At 33.8% G+C, this 20121-nt stretch overlaps 1 protein-coding gene across 3 annotated transcripts; it reads right to left on the reverse strand.

Annotated features, from left to right (window-relative positions):
* Positions 1-6279: 6279 nt before the first annotated feature.
* On the reverse strand, positions 6280-19717 carry LOC123677021 (double-stranded RNA-specific editase 1). 3 transcript variants are annotated; one of them, XM_045613463.1, is made up of 9 exons: positions 19285-19667; positions 17848-18180; positions 15084-15533; positions 14546-14699; positions 11439-11701; positions 9043-9302; positions 8421-8572; positions 7089-7422; positions 6280-6609 (listed from the first exon to the last, which is right to left on the reverse strand). In XM_045613463.1, exons 1-9 carry the CDS (start codon positions 19403-19405, stop codon positions 6451-6453), a joined length of 2226 nt encoding a protein of 741 aa, XP_045469419.1. In that variant the 5' UTR covers positions 19406-19667; the 3' UTR covers positions 6280-6450. The 3 variants fall into 3 exon arrangements, with proteins under 3 accessions (XP_045469419.1, XP_045469499.1, XP_045469584.1); XM_045613543.1 differs by lacking the exon at positions 19285-19667 and adding an exon at positions 18973-19146; XM_045613628.1 differs by lacking the exon at positions 17848-18180 and having other exon boundaries at positions 19285-19717.
* Positions 19718-20121: the final 404 nt, after the last annotated feature.

The following is a 20121-nucleotide window of genomic DNA, read 5'->3' on the forward strand; positions in this document are numbered from 1 at the left end:
AACAACATGAGGTTGGTGCGCTTTGCTGCGTTTATTAACATTCCCTGCAATAAAAATCTCTAACCCGTCTTCACTAAGCCGCCTGTTCAATAAATAACACATGGTAACCCAACCAATATAAGCAGCATTGCCTATTACCCTAATTGAATGAGGGATGGAATGTATTTCACAAAGACGAAAAACAACTCTTCGAATTACGTGGAAGTTGTTTACATATTCAATATATGGAAAATTCCTACGATTCTGAATTCGAAACTAGTTACTGATGAATGCTAAATGTTTTCAGCGGAACAAATGTTTTCAATCCCATTTCCCATTTAGTTTTCGAAGCTTTGCATGCCTTACCTCCCTTTGTATCTTGTGGTGTGATAGGTAATCTTTCATCGATGGTATGTGATCGATTGTGAATGTGAGAATCAGATATATTACTTACGCATCGGCGTCGAAGAAATCCAGGAATTTATTGTAGGTAAAAAGGTCCGAAAAAAAAACTCAATGAAAACGACTTAAGAAAGAAACGATTAGAAGTAAAAAATGGCGAATTATCATCTAGGCAGGTGATGTTTTTTGTTAGGAAAGGGGGTGTTTATTGATACTTTTTCAGCAGGGGCGCCCTAAATTCTTTGCTTCAGGAGCCAAAATTGCTTGCGCCGGCCCTGATTATGAATGTTTATTATATTTAATGAAATATATTTATTTGAGTAATTTCCGATTCAATATGCAAATTTGAATATTTGGAATCCGATATTTTTCCTAATTATCTTCTTTATAGTAAGCAGAATATTCATATTTTCTGTATATACCTGCTGAAATCCAAGGTTTGGCAACTATTGCGCTCCTAGTGTCATCGGTTATTTGACGTCGTTTGCCAAGGTTAAAGTTTGTTTTCTGAATTTCTGATTGTATTTAGGTATTCATCTCAATATATTTTGAGTTAATATGAAACGTTGATTCACTATGGGACATAAGAAGTGCGTTCTTTTTGGAGAAACCCACGAATTGAGTGAAATATCGTATCACTGATGTTTTCATTTCAGCGTCCCTTATGTCAAATTTAATAGTTAAATCGCTTACTGAAAATGAAATATGCTCCCTCTATCTATGTTTATTACTCTAAGGGAAAACCCATTGGAAGTTGGACCAGACAACGTCCATCAACTTAACTAGCCTAAATATCGGTGAGACGCCATCATGTCCTTCATACTGATCACACCCATTTGGACCATTCGCAATGATCCGATACCAATCTTCCCACGAAGTGAGATTTATTAATCATAACCCGATATTTCGATAGGAGGTCGTTAAAAGCCATTACAAAAGACGCCGAATGTGCAGAAAAAGAGCAATAATTGAATCATCAACCAACAGTCGATCTCCGAGGGGGGCCAAATATGCTGCCAACGGACGTGTATCGAAGACGCACGTCGTGTGAGGCAGAGAAAGGTTTTCTTCATCTGGCCACCGTGGTCGACATTCCCATCTTCAAGAGCAGTACCATTTTTCCCAATTTGGGTGGGTAAATCTCATACTTTCAAATCATATTTTTCAGAATAAAGGAGGATTATAATTGTTGTGGGCCATGATATCGCTATAGAAAGTGGAGAAATTGATATACCGGGTGACCCGCAAAGAATAGTTCAGCAGGATATTTCCACTATATGGTTTTCAGGGAAACACCTAAAAAGGCCAATTTTTATTTGGAGGGAAACATCTTGTGGACGCGAATTCGTGAGTGTACGACAGTGGCGACGCCAGCTTTCAAAAATAAGGGTGGCCAAGGGGGGCCGGATTTTTTTTGGTTGGGGAAAAGTGAAGCGAAATAATAGTTCAGATAATCTTTTAATTATTTTAGTCTTATTATGTCAAATTTAGGGGGGGTGGGCAGCAGAATTTTAGAGGGGTCCCGAGCCCCCCCTAGTGTCGCCTCTGGTGTACGATCATCTCCTCAAGTGAGGTGATAACTCCTTCATTGAAGCAATCAATCGTTACTAGCGGGCATAATTTTGAGGATTTCACAATTCTTCTTATGAATATGCTAAATTATTTATTTTTGAGTTTGAGGTGAAGAGAACTATAGCAGAACTAAAATTTTCTCTATTGTTCAATCAAAATATGGAAAGTTAGAAATGAATAAGGTCAGAAATAATATAAATATGGACCAATTGATGTGTTTCAAAGGGCCGCAATCAAGTACTTCTGTAACTTTCAATTTTCGCGTATTATTTCAATTTACTTTGGCCCCCCAAAAAAAATCAGCCCCCTTGGCCTCTCCTGTTTTTGAAAGCTTGCGTCGCAGCTGCAATGAATTTAATAATACTCTAGTATTATTTTTCATCCAGTTCTTTCTTATTACTCTAGTAATAACTAAAAACTTGTTTTTTTTTCAAACTTAAACACCCTGTATTTCGAAAACAAAGCTTATATCTAAGGATTTAGGATATAAGTTTATATGAATAAAATAATAGTGAATATATAAAACTCAATAAGAAACAGAATGAATGAAAAAGAATCACAATATACCAAAATCAATAAACTTCTTATTTTATGACAAAAATATTAGGTAATTGTTCAACACTCATCAAATGCCAACAATGAACCAATTTGAAAAAAAATCAATACAATTCGAGTATATAAAACGGCTGGATGTCGAATAAAACTGTTAGATCAATAAACACGAAAAATTAAAGTCGACTTGAAATCACCAAGAAGCACAGTTCGCAGAAGAGCTTTAATCTTTTTTCAATGGTATATTAGATCATCTTCCATGTCATATGATTCCCCATAGGTGGATCCGCCATTGTAAAAAAGTATATCAATTCACTGTCGGTATACAGGGTGAGTCTTTGACTTATGTTAGGGGTGAAACAGTAAAGCGACCGGTTCAGGCGCTTCTATTTGAGGAGCGGCAATTCCGCCCAGTTTGCTGGCCGCCTTTTCATATTTCATCTTTGATTCTTAAACACAACATACGGTTGTTCCGCTTCGCTGTATTTATCAACATTCCCTGCAATTAAAATCTCCAAACCGCCTTTACTAAGCTGTCTGTATAATAAAGAACACATGACAGGCCCAACTTTGAAATTTAAATTTTTTAACAAAAAACGCTGCATAGGGCCCAAAAAAGGACGAAAAAACTTTGGTTTTAACCAATTAGAATGTAAAATTTCCGCTGAACCCGAATCTGCAATAATCTGTTGCATTTGCGTCTGTTTGCATTTGAAATTTCAAATTTGTGCGTCATATCTCGTATAAGGCCCTTTTGAGTCTAAACTGATGACCCCAGTATCAGAGAATTCCGATTTTCCACCTGTGCGTGAAATAAATTCACCGTTTCCAGACTTTTGAACCACCCGGTATATTAATTAACATAAAGATAAATAGAAAGTTTTTGGTGAATCCAAATAAATGACGTGGGTAAATACAATGAACCTCGGTGAAAAAAAAACTTTTTTTAATTAAACGACGAGGACGAGAGAGATGTTCAAATCTATATAGATCAAGGAAGTAGGAATTTTGAACATTCGCTTCAATCATTGGCTGAAGTGGAATCCAAGATAGCTATTTTAAGTTAATTACTCCTGTGAATGTGGCAGAAACAAGATACTGATTGGGACACGACGAAGCTTTTTATCTGCATCTGGTTTGATCCATTTAATCACGTATTGTCGATCCCAGGTTGACTAGACCACCCTGTTGGTTTGATTTTGTTGGATTGAAGGATTAAATTTGTCAAAACGGAAAGGAAAATGTTTCGCAGGTGATTTTGGAAATCTCTTGTATACGTTCAAGTTCGTAGGCAGGAGGGAGTCCGATGAGGTCCGCACACAACCCGGAACCCCTGTTTTTTATTACAGATTCGTATTCTACCGCAAGAAATATAAAAGTTTTGTTCGTTGTACGAATAATTTTTCACGAATCATCACAGATGCTTCTGTAATAAAGTTTAAATTTTCCGTCTAAACGACCTAAATGTATCCGTGAAACAATGGAAAACGTTCAGCACATAAAGATAGACGGCTTGACGGAGATTTTTACTAGATTCCAAATAATTGTGGGTTTTGGTCCTTATAATGTGACTATCAAGTAGTTCACGGCCAAGAACAAATAAGGGAAATAAAAGAACGGGATAAAACAATTCTTCAATTTATTTCTAATCCACTAAAAGAATTTGAAGAAGATGATAATTTGTCTAATCGTTTTTTAGAGGTGCTTGTCACGTGGGCCGTTGCGGCTCGGTCGCAGGTATTTTTTCGCCGGTCTCGGGAATATATATGAAAATCTTTACTCTTCTCGTTGTCGGTGCAAGTGTTGCACATATGTTGTAGTTGTAGACTGGACTGAACTCAATTGAATTATTCGCCCTGAAATGCCGATTTTTATGGGGATTCCGGCCGTTTTCCATTCGACCGTTATGCCTGCCACTCACGAGGCGTTTTTTGAGCGCCAAATGGTAGCTAGTCTACACTGACTGCCATCCCAGACTGCCATCGAAACCTGCCACTCAAGAGGTTGTTTTATTGAGTATTCGGGTCGGATTTCAGATGGTCACAGAAAACTGGCAATTTATCAGGTATCGTCGGAACTTCGTAGCGTACCAAATTCTTGTGCAAAATGAAAGAATTTATGATAGGTTCCATCGAAAAATATAGGCAGAAAACCTGTCGATGGAAAATAAAAAGTTCAGCATACGTAAACAGGAATATCAAAAATAAAGCCTGTGGGGAACTAGTAGAATATTCCAAAGGAAAATTACAGAATGAAAGAGTAGATGTAAATTTCTATTTGGCTGATATCGTTTTCCATCGTTATTGACATATCTTCCTCTACATTGAAATAAACATTCATTAATTTCTCTCAAAATATACTCGTTTTCTTTAATATCAAAATGACAGCTCTTTTTGGAAAACCCCTCCAGTATAACAACTGATATTTTAGATAATTTAATTTCAAATTAGCTAATAACATTTATAGTTTCCGACATATTTTTTGATAAGACTTTCGGATTCTTCATTCGATACGTAAACAGAAAATTCCAGGCGAATTTCAGGATTATAGGAATCATATTGAATGATATCTATAATCCGAATATCGTTCGGATTGTAGAAACATTTCTAGAGCGTGCAAACTCATTTTCATAAAAAAAATTCTGTACTTTATATAAAAATATATATTTCTGCTTATCAAAGACATGAATTGAATGATTTGATCGCCTCTTTAGTGGACACTTTCTGAACAGGTTCATCTTCGTTGTCAGAGCTTTCATTTTCCTCAGTGACATCAGCAATTATTTCAACATCTTCGTAAAACTCTGTATCTCAATTTTCTTCGTCATTACCTCGTGTACATTTTTGATTTTCTGTTTCATCTATAATCTATTATACCCCACACAAGGGAGAATTAAATGCAAGAGCAGGACCTGCCATAAGTGGACTTCTTCCTCAAAACTTTTATTATTTTTTTTTTATTTTTATTATTAAACTTTATTATATTCATTTCTTCCATTCGGAACATTTTTCCGTAAGATGTTTCCTTTTCAAAATTTTTGGCTTAATCAACTTGAAAAAAATCTCACGGTATACAGGTTGTTCCTAAATTGGAGGTACAAACGAAAATGACAGAGTCCTCGAATCCTCCGTTTTCGAGATAAAGGGTGTTAAAGTTTGATTTTTCCAAGTTTTTTTCTCCTGGCACCTTCCCCTCACAAGATATTCAACTTGAATTCAGCATAGCAATTTCAATTTTTTTTTATCTTGTGATATGCAAATCTACAGGGTCATATTTTATCTTTCCTCCAGAACTTCTTTTTGATGGAATACTAGTAGTTTAGAAAAATGTAAAAAGAAACTTTGATCCAGTACTACACTTTTTGATGTCTTGTAGTTTTGTTGTACCCATTTGCTAACTCTCTAGTAATCCGGAGGAAAATCCAAATTATTATAAAGATCCAGTTAGTAAGATGATTCGAAGCCCAAAATGTTCAGAAGGATTTGAAATGCATTTTGCGGGCGTGAATTCTGAAATCAAAGACCAAACATTCTCATAGGTGATCACAATGCTACCTCTATCTGAATCAATGAATATTTCTACGTAATAAACTCCTCTCTCTAGTTTCCAAATATTGATTGCGCAACTAAACTCCCGTAGTTTGTCAATAGATGGCTCCAGCAATAATATTACTTAACACATTCTTTGTCAGTCATGGTTCTATATTGTTTTCCATCAAATTAGAGGAAAGACGGAGAAACATTGTTTTTCTGAATAGTTTTAAGAAACTCATAATTGAAAATCACAAGAAAGCACTTTATTAGATAATGCAATACTTTAATAAATCACAGGAACAATAATGTACACTTAAGACAAGTTAATCATTAAAGTCAGAAAAAAAAATAAATGACAAAATCTGGGCAATATCTAACCTATCAAAAAACAGATCAGTTGATTTAGAACATCTTATAAATTAAAAGGAAATATCTCCTCTGCTTCTTCGGTATCTTCCTTTATTTCAGGACTGGGTTCTGGTAGCTGAAACATATCTTGTTCGATAGGTTTCGTTACCCAATTTCCAAGTCCTGCTTTTTGGAATGACTCGTAGAGAGCTTTTCTTGCAACCTGAAAAAATTATTTTTGATGTTAATTAAAGTAAAATCCAGTTGGAGGATCCCACTAAATATAGTATTTTCAATTACTCAATAACATTAGAAGTGCTATACCATTGTATAAAGATCACATATTAAAGGTTTGCCAGTAATAGGTTTCATTTTGAATAACCCGCTATCAGGGCAACTGTCACTTTGAAGCTGTCATCATTCGACATTCATTTGACAAGTAAATGTAATATGAAATCTTAAGACTCTTTTCTCTGGGACCACGCAAAAGATAAGGTATATGCCAATTCAATTGATTCAAAACCTCAAACAATTTCTTACAGTTGGCAGTAGAAACAATGAAAGTAAAGGTCATTCTTGGTGCAATACCTCTAATGTCACTGAGTACCTATATTTTATGCGGGATTAAATGATTGAAAAATACTCTTTGTGGACTCCGAAAAACTAAATAAAAACATACTGAATGAAAATTATAATACTAACCAGGTAATTTTCATTAGCTAATTTAGCCTCACAGTAAACCTTGGATTCGTAATTAGGCAAACAGTTCTCGAGAGGTAAATTCGTTGCCAAGTTGTGATATTTACTCATCAGTGTGTTCTTGCAGAGTTTTGATATACCGCCTCCCTCTAATTTTCCATTTTCTGTGTTCACTATTTCTACTTTGGCGTCGCCATAAACCCATATTACCGCAAAACTGGGCGCTTTTGTAGGGTACCGTACTTCCGTTGAGGTTATAAGATAGGCCGGCGGCCTATTCAACATGAACGGTGGTGGTAATCCTTGAAGCGTGTTCTCTATTCGTCCATAGATAGCTCTGCAACAAAAAATAAATCGTATAAGGAAAAGTCTCATAAAAGAAGTAGAACAGTAGATATAGTTGTTTTCCCACTAGTGTTTCGAAAGTATTACTTTCCACACGCATTGACGTTTGGAAAGTGGTACTTTTCCAAATTCGTGCGGAAAAAAGCCCTGCTATTCACTTTCCGCACGCTTATGCAAGCGGAAAGTGAATAGCTGAGTACTACTTACCAAACGTCAAAGCATGTAGAAAGTAATACTTTCGAAACGATAGTAGGAAAATGTGGAAAGTGATACTTTTCCGCAAGAGTTGACCAAACTCCGCTACGCGTCTGCAATTCACTTTCAGCATGCATATAAATGTGCTGAAAGTGAAAAGCAGGGCGTTTTTACGCACATATTAGGACAAGTACCACTTTCCAAACGTCAAAGCGTGTGGATAGTTATACTTTCGAACCGTTGCCTCAAAGGTAGCAATATAACTTTCATTATTAGAAAGGCGTCTTCAGAGCGTCAGCAAATGCCAAGTACTTCCGTTGCGATTCGGAAGCTTGACGGTGGTTCTAATCATGAGGATCAGATTACCAAATCATCATCCGCTCATAGGATCAGTCAAGACCCTACTGAAGACGATGAAAATAATCTTTTCTCAGGTATACATCCATATTGGTTTATAATTTCCGAGTACTAAGTATGCTTAAGCGCCATCTACTGGAGAGGTCTAGAAGTTATATCAGATTCAAGAAGTTTTCTGTTTAAAAAAAATGGTTGAATTAATAACTTAAAATTATATCATAATGTTTTCTCTCTCAAAGCGTTAATTTCACATTGTTCAACTATTTAACTTTACATATCAAACACCGAAACCAATAATATGGGTTTAGGTGTCATCACCATCACTATAATATATCTTTTATGAATCTGATGTTTGATTGAAGTTTTTAAAAAAATTCAGTTCTTTGCAATGATGCACCAACACACTAAAATTACAATCAAATTATGGATACAACTCACCTGTACAGATGGGTTTCGTGTAGCAGACTGCCCAAAACTACACTCTTGAAATATATTGGTTGGATAAGGTTAGATAACAAAGATCCCTGAATTCCCAGGACATTCCACTTACATATTTTATCTGAACAAGACATTGTTAGTAATCTCTCTCCCTGCAATAATACTAGAAGATAAAAACTGAAAAACAGGCTGAGATATATATATGTACAAATAACAATTAAAGTTCTTAATTGCACGCAATATATCACACTAACAAAATATTTCTTGAACCAAAATCTAGCTGCGAGTCCTAGGTAACTTTTTCATAAAACTTTGATTGACCAATCATCTCGTTGATTGTAGTTTGAAATCTATGGAAATGTCAAAAATGAACTGAAATTGAACACAGAAATGATTTAATCTGTCAACTTGGCAAAGTATATGTAATATAATGCGAAAACCTACTAGGTACAGCAAGGGGAGTGAGAAAATTCCTAGAAAGCAATAGAGAAGCCCAAGAATCGGGCAGACCACCTAGACTGGATACGACTAAGCTCTGTCCTCAACAAGGAGAGATCAAGCCGACTTTCAGTAGAGTTTCCTCTCCTATGCGAAATAGTTATGTTAAAACTGATCCTTTTACCTGTAAAACTCCATCCCAAGTCTGAACAGGTGAATGTGACTTTACTGGTATTGTTCCTTCTCCCGACTCTATCTTCGTCCTCAACTGGCCTCTAGATATTCTGTTAGGATGTTTGTCTCCCCCGATCGCATCTTCATGGGGACTGAATATTCGGGCATCTCCACAAGGTGCGGTGTTAATGTACAGGTGGAATTCAACATCTGGTTTCAATTGATAAAAGTCTATACCGTCTCCACAAAATATCGATTCTTCTGCCGTTTCTGAAAAATCCAACCAAGAAATTCAATCTGCGATACTTCCAAGTTGGGGATTTTTAAGGCGAATGCGAGTTTCAACCTGATGATTACAAGTTTCATTCAAGAATTATTGAATTCGGCATGGCAACTTTCAGAAATTAATTTTTGATATATGGGGTTTCAAAATTTAAATTGTTTCCTTTCAAGTCAGTGGCGGATTTATTGATTTGCCGCCTCTCAATTTTGATACCTTAGTTCATAATCGTACCAATTACATTTTCTATCAATAAAATTCTAACTTCAATTCTAGCTAAATATTTCAAAATTTCTCCAATTTTCGAAATTCGAGTACTTTGTGTGTGTAAAAAAGTTTTTTTCCTACAACTGCTATGAAAAGTAGCGTATTCTTCATAGCTTACACAATTTCAAAACTATGTATTGCTCATACTGTAGGAAATATTATTTCTCACGGCACTTTGCCCACACCTCGCTTGGTAGACCAATGAAATTGGGCTTTTGAGTCGTTTCAATGGAAACGCAATAAATTGGCACATACTGTCAATGAAGGCCATTTTGATTTTGAATCAAGTCCATTACTTGAATTATTGAAATTTGTGCAGTTGTAGGAAAAGTATAGTGTGCAACATTTGGAGAAAGTACTTTTCTCGCTCGTGAGAAAAGTTGGACTTTCCCCACTTTTTGCACAATATACTATTTTAATTATTTAAATCAAAATGAAAAATGAATAAGCTCAATGCAGCTCCTTAAAATTTGCAGCCATAGGCTTCAGCCTGCTGGTAAATCCGCCACTGTTTCTAGTTTACAAATTGGCAACAACGCAAATAAAAATCATCAACACTTGTTAGAAATAATGTGTCAATAATTGGTTGAATAATTTATATGTACCAAGACAAATTAAAACTTCATGTTTTTGTGAATTAAAAACCGTCTAATAAAAAAATGTTAATGACCCCTTGGCCTCTGCCTCCTAAATCTATTGGTATTGTCCATTATATACACCTACATGGTGCCAGTGGCGTATCCAAGGGGGGTGATAAGGGGGATATATATGGTTTGTTTTTGGGAATAGATCCTCACCAAATTTTTCTTGATATTGCAAATAAGAGAAGAAAGAAATGATTATTATGATTCATCTCATCAACGTAGCGAATTTGTTGTACTTAACTAACGAGCGTTCATTTAAATTCATGGTCTAGTGTGCTGTCCCAATCTATTACGCACAACTTTTGTACACAAAACTTCAACTCAGTAGAATGTCACAGCACTCTTTACCACGAATTTATTTGAACGCTCATTACTTGCAGTTGCCAATTATTGATCCAATAGAAGAAACCACTTCAAATTATGGAATCCCATTTATTCAACTTTGAGTACTTGAATCAATGTTTAAAATGTTAAAATAATAAATCTTCATGATATTATATAAAAGACTTCATTATAGCCTGAAGTTAGACTTATTTCAAGGACGACACAGACATTGATGATGCATCTACTTGCTACACAACGCAGCCAAGGTCAATGCTTTACCACTTATTACACTATGCCTTTTTCATGCCTATTTGTGAACCTGACTGCATGACCCATACATTTGAAACAAAATGCCCAAGACTTCCTACCTATTTATCAAACAGAACTGAAATGATACTATTTCTTCGTCAGGCTTGCCAATTCAATTTTATCTGCCGAAAATGACACAACCAACAATTAAACGAAGCAAATTGTCCATTAGGAAATTTCAACAATTCACATGTTGGAAGGTGTAGAATGTTCAGTTTATTTGAGAATAATTTCTCGAAAAATCGGTACTATTAATATATTAAAGATGATTATTTTATGTGAAGTTATTTCAGATATCTTCCTCACATTTTCCATTCTCAGATACATGACAGTTCAAATTAGAAAGGACATTAGTAGACTCGTTTCTATTGTGACAATACAGAAAAAAAGTGATACTAATATCTCAAAAATTTACGAACAAAACCAAAATATAATCTTAGTCAACTGTGAATTTTTCAATAACTGAAGCTAGCATAAAAAAAGGAAGGTGTGATAGTGTCCGACTTATAGGAAAATTCAGTAGAGAAATAGTGATGAAAATAGGCATAGTGTAATTAGAGGTCAACATGAAGAGAACCTCACCTGACGAGAGCAGCAAAGTCAGCTGATCGTAAAGGTACGATATAAGGCATCTTCGAGCAGCGATCTCGGCATGTAGATCGTTCAGTGCAGTGCCGTTCATGCTCATGTAACTGCCAGAGATGCACTTGGTGCCGGTGGTGATAGCGATGACCTTCGCGCTAGACAGATCTGCTCCGTTCATTTGAACTACACCTGCAAGTACCTTTCGCTTCGCGTGCATAAGATCGTCAGCCATCAGATTCATAAACTTTTCGTTAACCAACCTGAACACATAAGAATCATGTTTGAGCGATGAGGAAGCACCAAGCATCTGAAGATGCCGATTTTATTATCACTTCAACATCAATACCATCGGTTTTTGGAAAATATGTAAAAAGGTGTAGGTCCTTGAGAAAAGATGAAAATTGAGCTAAAAATCAGCTATCCATAATTTGAACATAAGAATAATATATTAAAAAAAAATTGTAGAAGACCACTAATATGAAATCAGCAGTTTTTGCGCGCTTGTTCATCTGCCCATTCATCGGTTTACACTTACACCTAATATCTGAGTATTTATTTTAGAAAATTACAAACATTCGGTTGAAAAGTTAATAGGTCTTGGAGAATAATATATGATAAAACGATACTAAACTATGACTCTGTTTTAATTTAAACATTGAGATTAATAAGATTTTCAATAAAATGAAGATTTGAAATACAGCTATTTGCTATGTTATCCAAAAATTGAAATAGAACGAATGACATCACTTTTAAGTATAGCCCATAGTACTAGGCAGTCTAGATCACTTGACATTTCAATAGTGTCGGTTGGGCAACCACAGAATATATCACTTGGAGATACAAAGAAAAAAGTCCTGTGAACATGGGTCCCCAACGCTTTGTTTTCGATATACAGATTGTTCCTTGTAGCTCTACTTTTTTGTGGTCATTATAGCAGTTTATTGAATCTTCGCTACAGATTGCGTAAATAGTACCAAAACTTATTATTAATTCATTCAGCACATCTTTCTAACTGGATCTTTAAAATAATTTGGATTCTTCTGAGTATTACTAGAGTATTGTTTGAATTTTTTTTCTCGAAATCGGTAGCATATACAAAACTACAACAAACCAAAAAGACCAAAGAATATTTTTACATTTTACTAAACTACCAGTGGTCCATCAAAAAGAAAAGGTTATGGAGGAAAGAAGCAGGGACTGTTCCAGAAAAAAATATCACCCTCTTGATTTGCATTCAAAATTAGCATATCACATGATGAATTTTAAATTGGAATATCTATGCCAAATTTGAGTTGAGTTTAATCTTATGAAGGGAAGGTGCTATCAGAAAAGAACTCGAAAGAAAATCAAACTAAAGTCTGTATCTTGAAAACAAAGCATTTGCAGGACCATGTTTATAGGACTTTTTTCTTCTTTAAATGATCGCAGGAATCTGTCATTCTCGTTTGTACCTCCAATTTATGAATATTGTGTATATAGTTTAGAAGTTATAAACTTTTGAAAGTTCGAATCACTAAATATCATTGAAATTTTTTTCTATTGATTATTATACATATACTTTTTACACATTTCCAAATATTTAGGTTTAACATAAATCATGATGTAAAATTTGCGGTATTTCGGAGTTATCATGTTTACTGCTTCATACAGGAAACAATGCATCCCACAAAGTTTAAAAAAGATAAAACTACCTCATAAGTGATTATGTTATCATCCAAATTCTAGATAAGTAAATAAAATATAGTTTAAAAGCATTATCGACACAAAATTCGCCAATTACAGATATTTGAGCAAACTTACAGCGCACAAAAACCATAACACCAAGAATCATAATTGAAGCTTTAGATCGAATTCATGAAAGACGATAAGAGTGATAACAAATTCAGGTAATTCGCAAATTTCTACATATAAACACCAACAATAACAGTAGCTGAATAAAAAGTTGAACTTGGCACACTATTTTATATTAATACTTTGATCTGTCAATTTCAAAAGAAAAAGTTCACCGAAGACAAAATATTTCATTATGTGGAAACAGACTTGTTGAAACATAAATATGCAGTAAGAAATTGCGACTTAAAAATAGAATTCCAAGAACAGTAAAAACGCCAAAAAGTCAAATTACATGAATAATATGAAATAAATAACACACCAAGAAAAAATTCAATTACCAATCATTAAACTAAAAATTGCTTTCTATTCCATGTTTTCATTTATCGTGCAAATCCATGTTTATGCTTCACTAAAATGATAACAATGGGTAGAAAGACTCGTGTTTTTCTTACCAAATTGGGATCTTCTTCCTCATTGAAACTTTTAGGGAGCCATCTAAAAATTAAAAAGATATATAAAATAGGTCAGAGTAACCTTTCCTTCAGCTCAAACATATAATCAAAGTCTCCTTGGCAAATGGAGTTATGCAAGGAACTTAATAATTCATATCAAAATTACTTCAATATCGGAAATGTTTAAAAGATACTTGAAATGAAGGATAGACATCTTTGGCTCACTTTATATTTCTTTTTAATTTTTCGAAATAACTCTCTTCGAGAATGATACAAATCAGTTTCACAATTGGTGAATCTGGACAGAGAACAAGAATTTCCCAACTTCCATGTGAAAACACACTCACAAAATTTATACAAAACACAACCTGAGCCCTTAACCCTAAGCTATCATGAGATCGATACCTAGAAAAGTAGGGATTATAATTTAAAACAGTCAAAAAGTTTTGAATAAACCACTTCGTAATACATAAAACAAAGTAATGGGTGTTTTTTAGATATATGAGAAGGTTTGATCATTGTTGTCTATGATTTGACAGTTGAGAATGTCGAACTGTGTTGGTATTTCTGTTCAGTATAAGGTTTAGCAATTATTTCTTTCAAAATAAGGAAGGAACTGCGGTTACAAGGCCATACAAACTTTGTATCTAAAAATTGAACAGCTCCAACAAGACTGCGCAACTTGCCATACAGCGCGCTTAACCATCAATTTATTGCAAAATCAATTTGGTGACAACTTTATTTCCATAAGTGGTCCTGTTAACTGGGCCCCTCGTCCGCGGGACTTACAGTAAGTCCTTCCTCCTATCAAACACTTACCTTCCAATGTGGTCTGCCTTTTCTTGCTCCTGTGCAGATATATTTGTTCTTCTTATGCCTGGAGATGTGTTGTTTATAACTGGAGTGTGAATATCTAAGAGTGCCATCAAGGCAGTCGCCGCAGCAGCCTTCTTAGCGAATTTTTTGCTTGAGCCTAAAACACACCATTAAGGTTATTTTTTGTAATAACTTACATATTCACGAAAAACAAATATTATATAAAAATTGAAATTCTAGTGAACAAACTAAGTCCTATAAGAATAACAGAACTAATGTGTTATTCCAAAATATTCAACGCATTCAAATAATACCTAAAATCCTAAACATTTGTATAACAGTGAAAAATGTTTTCTCCTTCTTTACCAAATGTTATACTCTGTATATCATTTTTAGAATCTTCAGTGTCTGAAGATGAACTTGAAATAAATTCGAAACTGCGTGATTGCATGATACACACAAAGAAAGTATAAAACTTGTTTTAATTACAATTTATTCATTAATGTTAAATCTGTATACAATAAGTAAAACAGATACTCACCTGTACCAGAGAATTTCCTGCCATTAATCTGAACTGTAACTTCATATCTGAACTGAAGGTCCCTTTCAGTGTCGATACACTCGTACTCCGCATTTGGAAAAGCCTCGTTCAACTGCATGACGGGGCCTTTCTGCTCGGGGGTCAGTTTTTTGGCCGGCTTTTTCTTCGTTTCAAACTGGTCCAGGCTGAAGTCGCAATTGGTGCTGTCGGGGCCTCTCTTTAATCTCTTATTATTCTGGAATTGTATGAAGGACTTCAGAGCTTCCTCTGCCGCTGCACATTTCGCCAGTTTCTTTGATCTCCCCACACCAAAATAAGATTGTCCGTCCACTTCTACGGAAATTTTGAATGTTGGAGCATGCGATGGTCCGTGCTGTTCCATTACTACGTATTTTAGTCCAGAACGTAATTCGTTCAGGACGGATACAGGGTTTTGTTCGCTACAATCCTCTGGAGACAAAATTTTCAACTATTAGGCAAGGAAAGCTATACAAGAAAATAAAGAAAATTCTCAAACATTTTCTCTTTATGAAATACAAAGTGTCTAAAATAATGTGGCCAAATTGACAACTTGTGAGGAAAAATATTGTAATACACTAGTTTGTTCTTCTGTCTCCTAGTTTTATAAAAAAAGGATGAAATAATTATTTCTGTGTTGTCACATAGGGAGTCGAAAAATTAATAAGAATGAAAATTGAAGGTGGCAGTTCATTTTATATATCAATTTTATTGAGGATAATTTCTATGTAATAAACAGTCCAATAAATGTCTAAATCTGCTTAAAGACGAGTTGCCTCAAATTTTAAAATGATCATCCTCCTCTCCTCTCTATCTATAATGTTCCTTCTGGTTAAAAATAAGTTTTCATTTAGAAAATTATAGCGAACTTTCCGTGTTTTCCATTTCTACAAAAAAATAGAAAAAAAGTTTCCATCAATATAAAAGCTCTTTATTAGTTAATATTGCACATTCAACTTGAAGCAATTTTTTTCCCATAAATAATGGGTTTGCTGCGAACATTGTAGATCATTTTCATTCAGCTTGACAAAAGATCAAGTTATTAGGGGAGAATGAAAAGAAATCTGGAATAAGAATTTATTTTAGTTCATTTCTACCATTGTCTGATTATTATCACAAATGACTATAAAATTTGATATATGCGATATTCCAAATATTTTTTGAAACTCATAAATCCGAATCCATTGAAGCTAGGAATAATCATTTTGAGATATCAAAAAGAAGTTAATCATGAGGAAAGAAACTTGCAACCTTACAATTTTCAGGAAAATGTAATCTATACATTCTAACTCTTGTGAAGAAGTGCTGTAAACTTCAGTAAATCCCTTATAAGCAATATTTATTTTAGCACTACAAGGATTAGCTTGTACAAACAGATACAAAAAAAAATTGAAAATATATTCTTATCGCTCATTTTAATTTATTAATTAATGTATAAATTGTAGTTTCTACTGCTTTGATTATAGTAAGTATAGATTTCCACATATGAATTCATTTCAGCCACATAATTATAGATCATCCTGCATTTTCTTGGTCTAATCCTCTTATCAACCAACCAATTTAGAGGTGTAATAATCTCACATTTCTGTTCATATTATTACTTGTATTCCAAATAAAATTCACTTTCTAAAAGCACACACCTCCCATGTTTCAATAAATACTTTTTTCTTGGTTTAAATTTTCTTATATGTGCCCTTTTTGAAATTGCATCTTAGAACGTTTTGTATAATTTGTTTCAAAAATATAACATATGCAATAAAAATTCAATTTTACTCACCACCAAATTAATGAATATAGAATATTCTTGAAATTACAAGAATATAGTTTCAAATGAATTGAAACCAAAATAATATGAGAATTAACACTTGTGAATGGATCCATTACTAAAATTGTTTGAAATAGACGGATTTCACATATTTTCAATTATCGAACCCTTTTTAATAATTTTTCAGTTAAAACTTCATGTTAGTAAATGTAGTTTTTTCAATAAAAGAAGAGAGCATGCAACAGATTATTAATACAAAACAACAATACAAGACTACAGTACAAATCTACAATAAAAAAATGATCACAGCAATTAGAATATGAATACATGAAAGAATAAATGAGTCCTAAAAAACAACACAAAGTATTCATGCTAATGAATATGCATTAGAATTGAAATTAAAAGTTGAAAAAATAATAGCAGATACATGAACATATTATTGGTTATTAAATAGCTAGTTAAGTTTCAAATATGCAATATAGGTATCTGTCTTAATATATTTATTTTCCAACAATAAATTGTTCTAATAAAAATTACTGTCATCAATTCCTAAAATAAATTTTTTGAGTTTGACTTATGTTCGTGGTTGCTTACTCTTCCTAATTCAATTGTTAGGTTTTTTGTTGAAGATTTTAAGAACCTCACCCCTGACTGCACCTTCTTCAAGATGATTAGTGTCAATTTCATGGTGGCTGCTCATTCTCCTTTGCTTTCAAAATTCTGAACCTTCTTCATGATCCATTACTGCAAAACAGCCTTTAGAAAAACATTTTCAGACTTTAAAATGTCCCTGAGGGAAATATTTTCTCTTTGCAAGATGTGTTTCGTCAATGTTTTTCCAGTTTTAATCATCATCTATGAATGAGCATAACCTCTTTGGAAATATTTTCGGTTTTAGTAACATATTGAGTAGATTCCACATAAATCCCTGAACAAGCACAGACAAAAAGAAAATTGGAGACTTTTCTTGGATTAACTCACCGCCTCCAATACTTCCGTTTCCTTCAGATCCGAAGCCGCTATCGCTATCATCCTTACAGAATTTTGCAGGATCTAGAATCTCCAGAATCTTCTTTGCTACACGATGTTTAGCCAAAGATTTGGATCTACCTTGACTCTGGTATTTATTGCCATTGAGCTCAACTTCAACAGTAAAAATGGGATTATTTGAAGGGCCTTTCTGTTGGATGAAGTTGTACTTGAGCCCTTTGTACATCTCATTTAAGATGGAGACTGGGTTCTTTATCGTGTGATCGCTTACTTTCACCTTCTTGTGTTTCTTGACTGGTTTCTCTGTCTCTGTTGTGGTTCCCTCTGAAAAATTTGGCAATATCAGCCAGTAAAACTCGTCGAATATATAAAAGAGGCCCTTCGTTACTAGATATCAGCTTCCCATGTTTAGAGAGTTATATATAAATGGAAAGAATTTGAAGATTGCATTATTTATGTTTTTTCAAATTTCAATTCAAATGGATTAAGAATAAGTTTCAAAGAACTGCAAGCAATTAAAATCAAACACTACACTACTGGAGCTTTTCATAGAACAAAACAATAATATACATATATATATTTCAAACACATGCTGAAAAAATCTTAGGCGAAACACTTCAATTAAGAAGTATTGTGGTAGGTATAGTCTGAAGTTAAATTTTTACAGAAGTTTTTTCATATATTTTTATTCATTTATTTATTTCTGTATCCGAATCAGCAACAGTGGTATCCACAGAGGTTTATGAATGATAGGAAGTTTACAATAGAATAGAAAAAATGTATAGAAAAGAAATATAGGTATACAAAATTCAATTCTTCACTCAAGTAATGAAAGCAAAAGAAGAGTAATCGAGAGTTGATTGTAGGAATGTTCAGTGCTTCAAATTCCAGGATAAATAACTGAAGTTTTTCTATACTTTTTTTGCAAAAATATGAATTTGATCTGAAACAAGGTATAAGGAAATAATACTTCAATAATAGATTCGAAGAAATTATTTTGATGTAAGTATGATCAAAAGCAGGAAGCGCCTACAAAAAAGAATTCCTTCATTATATCCCAATACATAAAATATTCAAATCTGTCATTGAAAAAAAGTAGTACAAAAATAACATTACCATAGTTAATTGATTCAGTGATTATTCCCATAATTCCTTGAAAAGATCTTTCAAAAATATTTAAAATGTATCAAATTTGTTCCGAAAATTTATAAGTTGTTTCTTGTCAAAAAGTACTTCTTTATCTCTGGAACTAGCAACACATTAGAAGTCAGTTTTTTGAATCAACAACAGCGAAAGACCTTCAAACCCATTACTTTTTTTTGAGGTTTTTTGTGCGATCATATGAAACATATACAAAGATAAGCATGTGCATCAACAAACGATGATAAAAGACTTGTGAAATTCTAATGTTGGTCTAGGATTTCGTACCTTGTAAAGATTGGTAGTTTCTCTTCTGTATCTGTTGTTGTCCATCACACTTTGGTATATCGAAATCGGCTTTACACTCAAATTTGGTATCAAACTTGATATCAACGTTATTCTCTCCCATTTTCAGGGTTTTGGCTCTATCGAAATCTGAGAGACGGAACACTCAATGTTGAAGGGAATATGATAATAATTCACTCTAACATTCAATATAACCGAGTTTTGCAGTTTCAACAAAAATAGGAGTAAAGAACTAACGACGATGCCGAAGCAGTACAGAGAGAAACTCTCGCTTAAATTTATTTTTTCGGCACTGTCAGACTCGGCTATGTGTGATGTTGTTCGTTACTGGTGGAAATGTGTGTTTGGGAATAAACTGACCGAAATTTAAAAAAAAAACAGTAATCGCACACATTCAAAATTCAGTTATCAAAAACTGACAGATGCCAGGATACTGATTACTGCTTGACAGAAGGTTCTTATGGTGTATTCACACGTTTTCACAATTGTTAGGCTCTTTTTACACGTTGTATATTAAATATGTAATATTTTTCAATTTGGATATTGATTATTGGCCAATCTTGAACATCTTTGTTGTTCGATATTATTTTGATATGAAAACAATTTATTTTACAACAGAACTTGGTCAAATGCACTATTGAAAATCGCTTATTTTTGTTGCAGTCTTGGAGATGGGTAAACATAGATTGATTATTTATAGGTACCTATATATGTGTTTGATTCTCAAAGAAAAATTATTTGGAAATTCATTCTAGACATAACAAAAACTATCAATTACAGAATTATGGGATGAAAATAATATTTTCCTGAATCAGTATA

The sequence above is a fragment of the Harmonia axyridis genome, chromosome 1 (assembly GCF_914767665.1).
Source record: "Harmonia axyridis chromosome 1, icHarAxyr1.1, whole genome shotgun sequence".
Classification (NCBI taxonomy): Eukaryota; Metazoa; Arthropoda; class Insecta; order Coleoptera; family Coccinellidae; genus Harmonia; species Harmonia axyridis.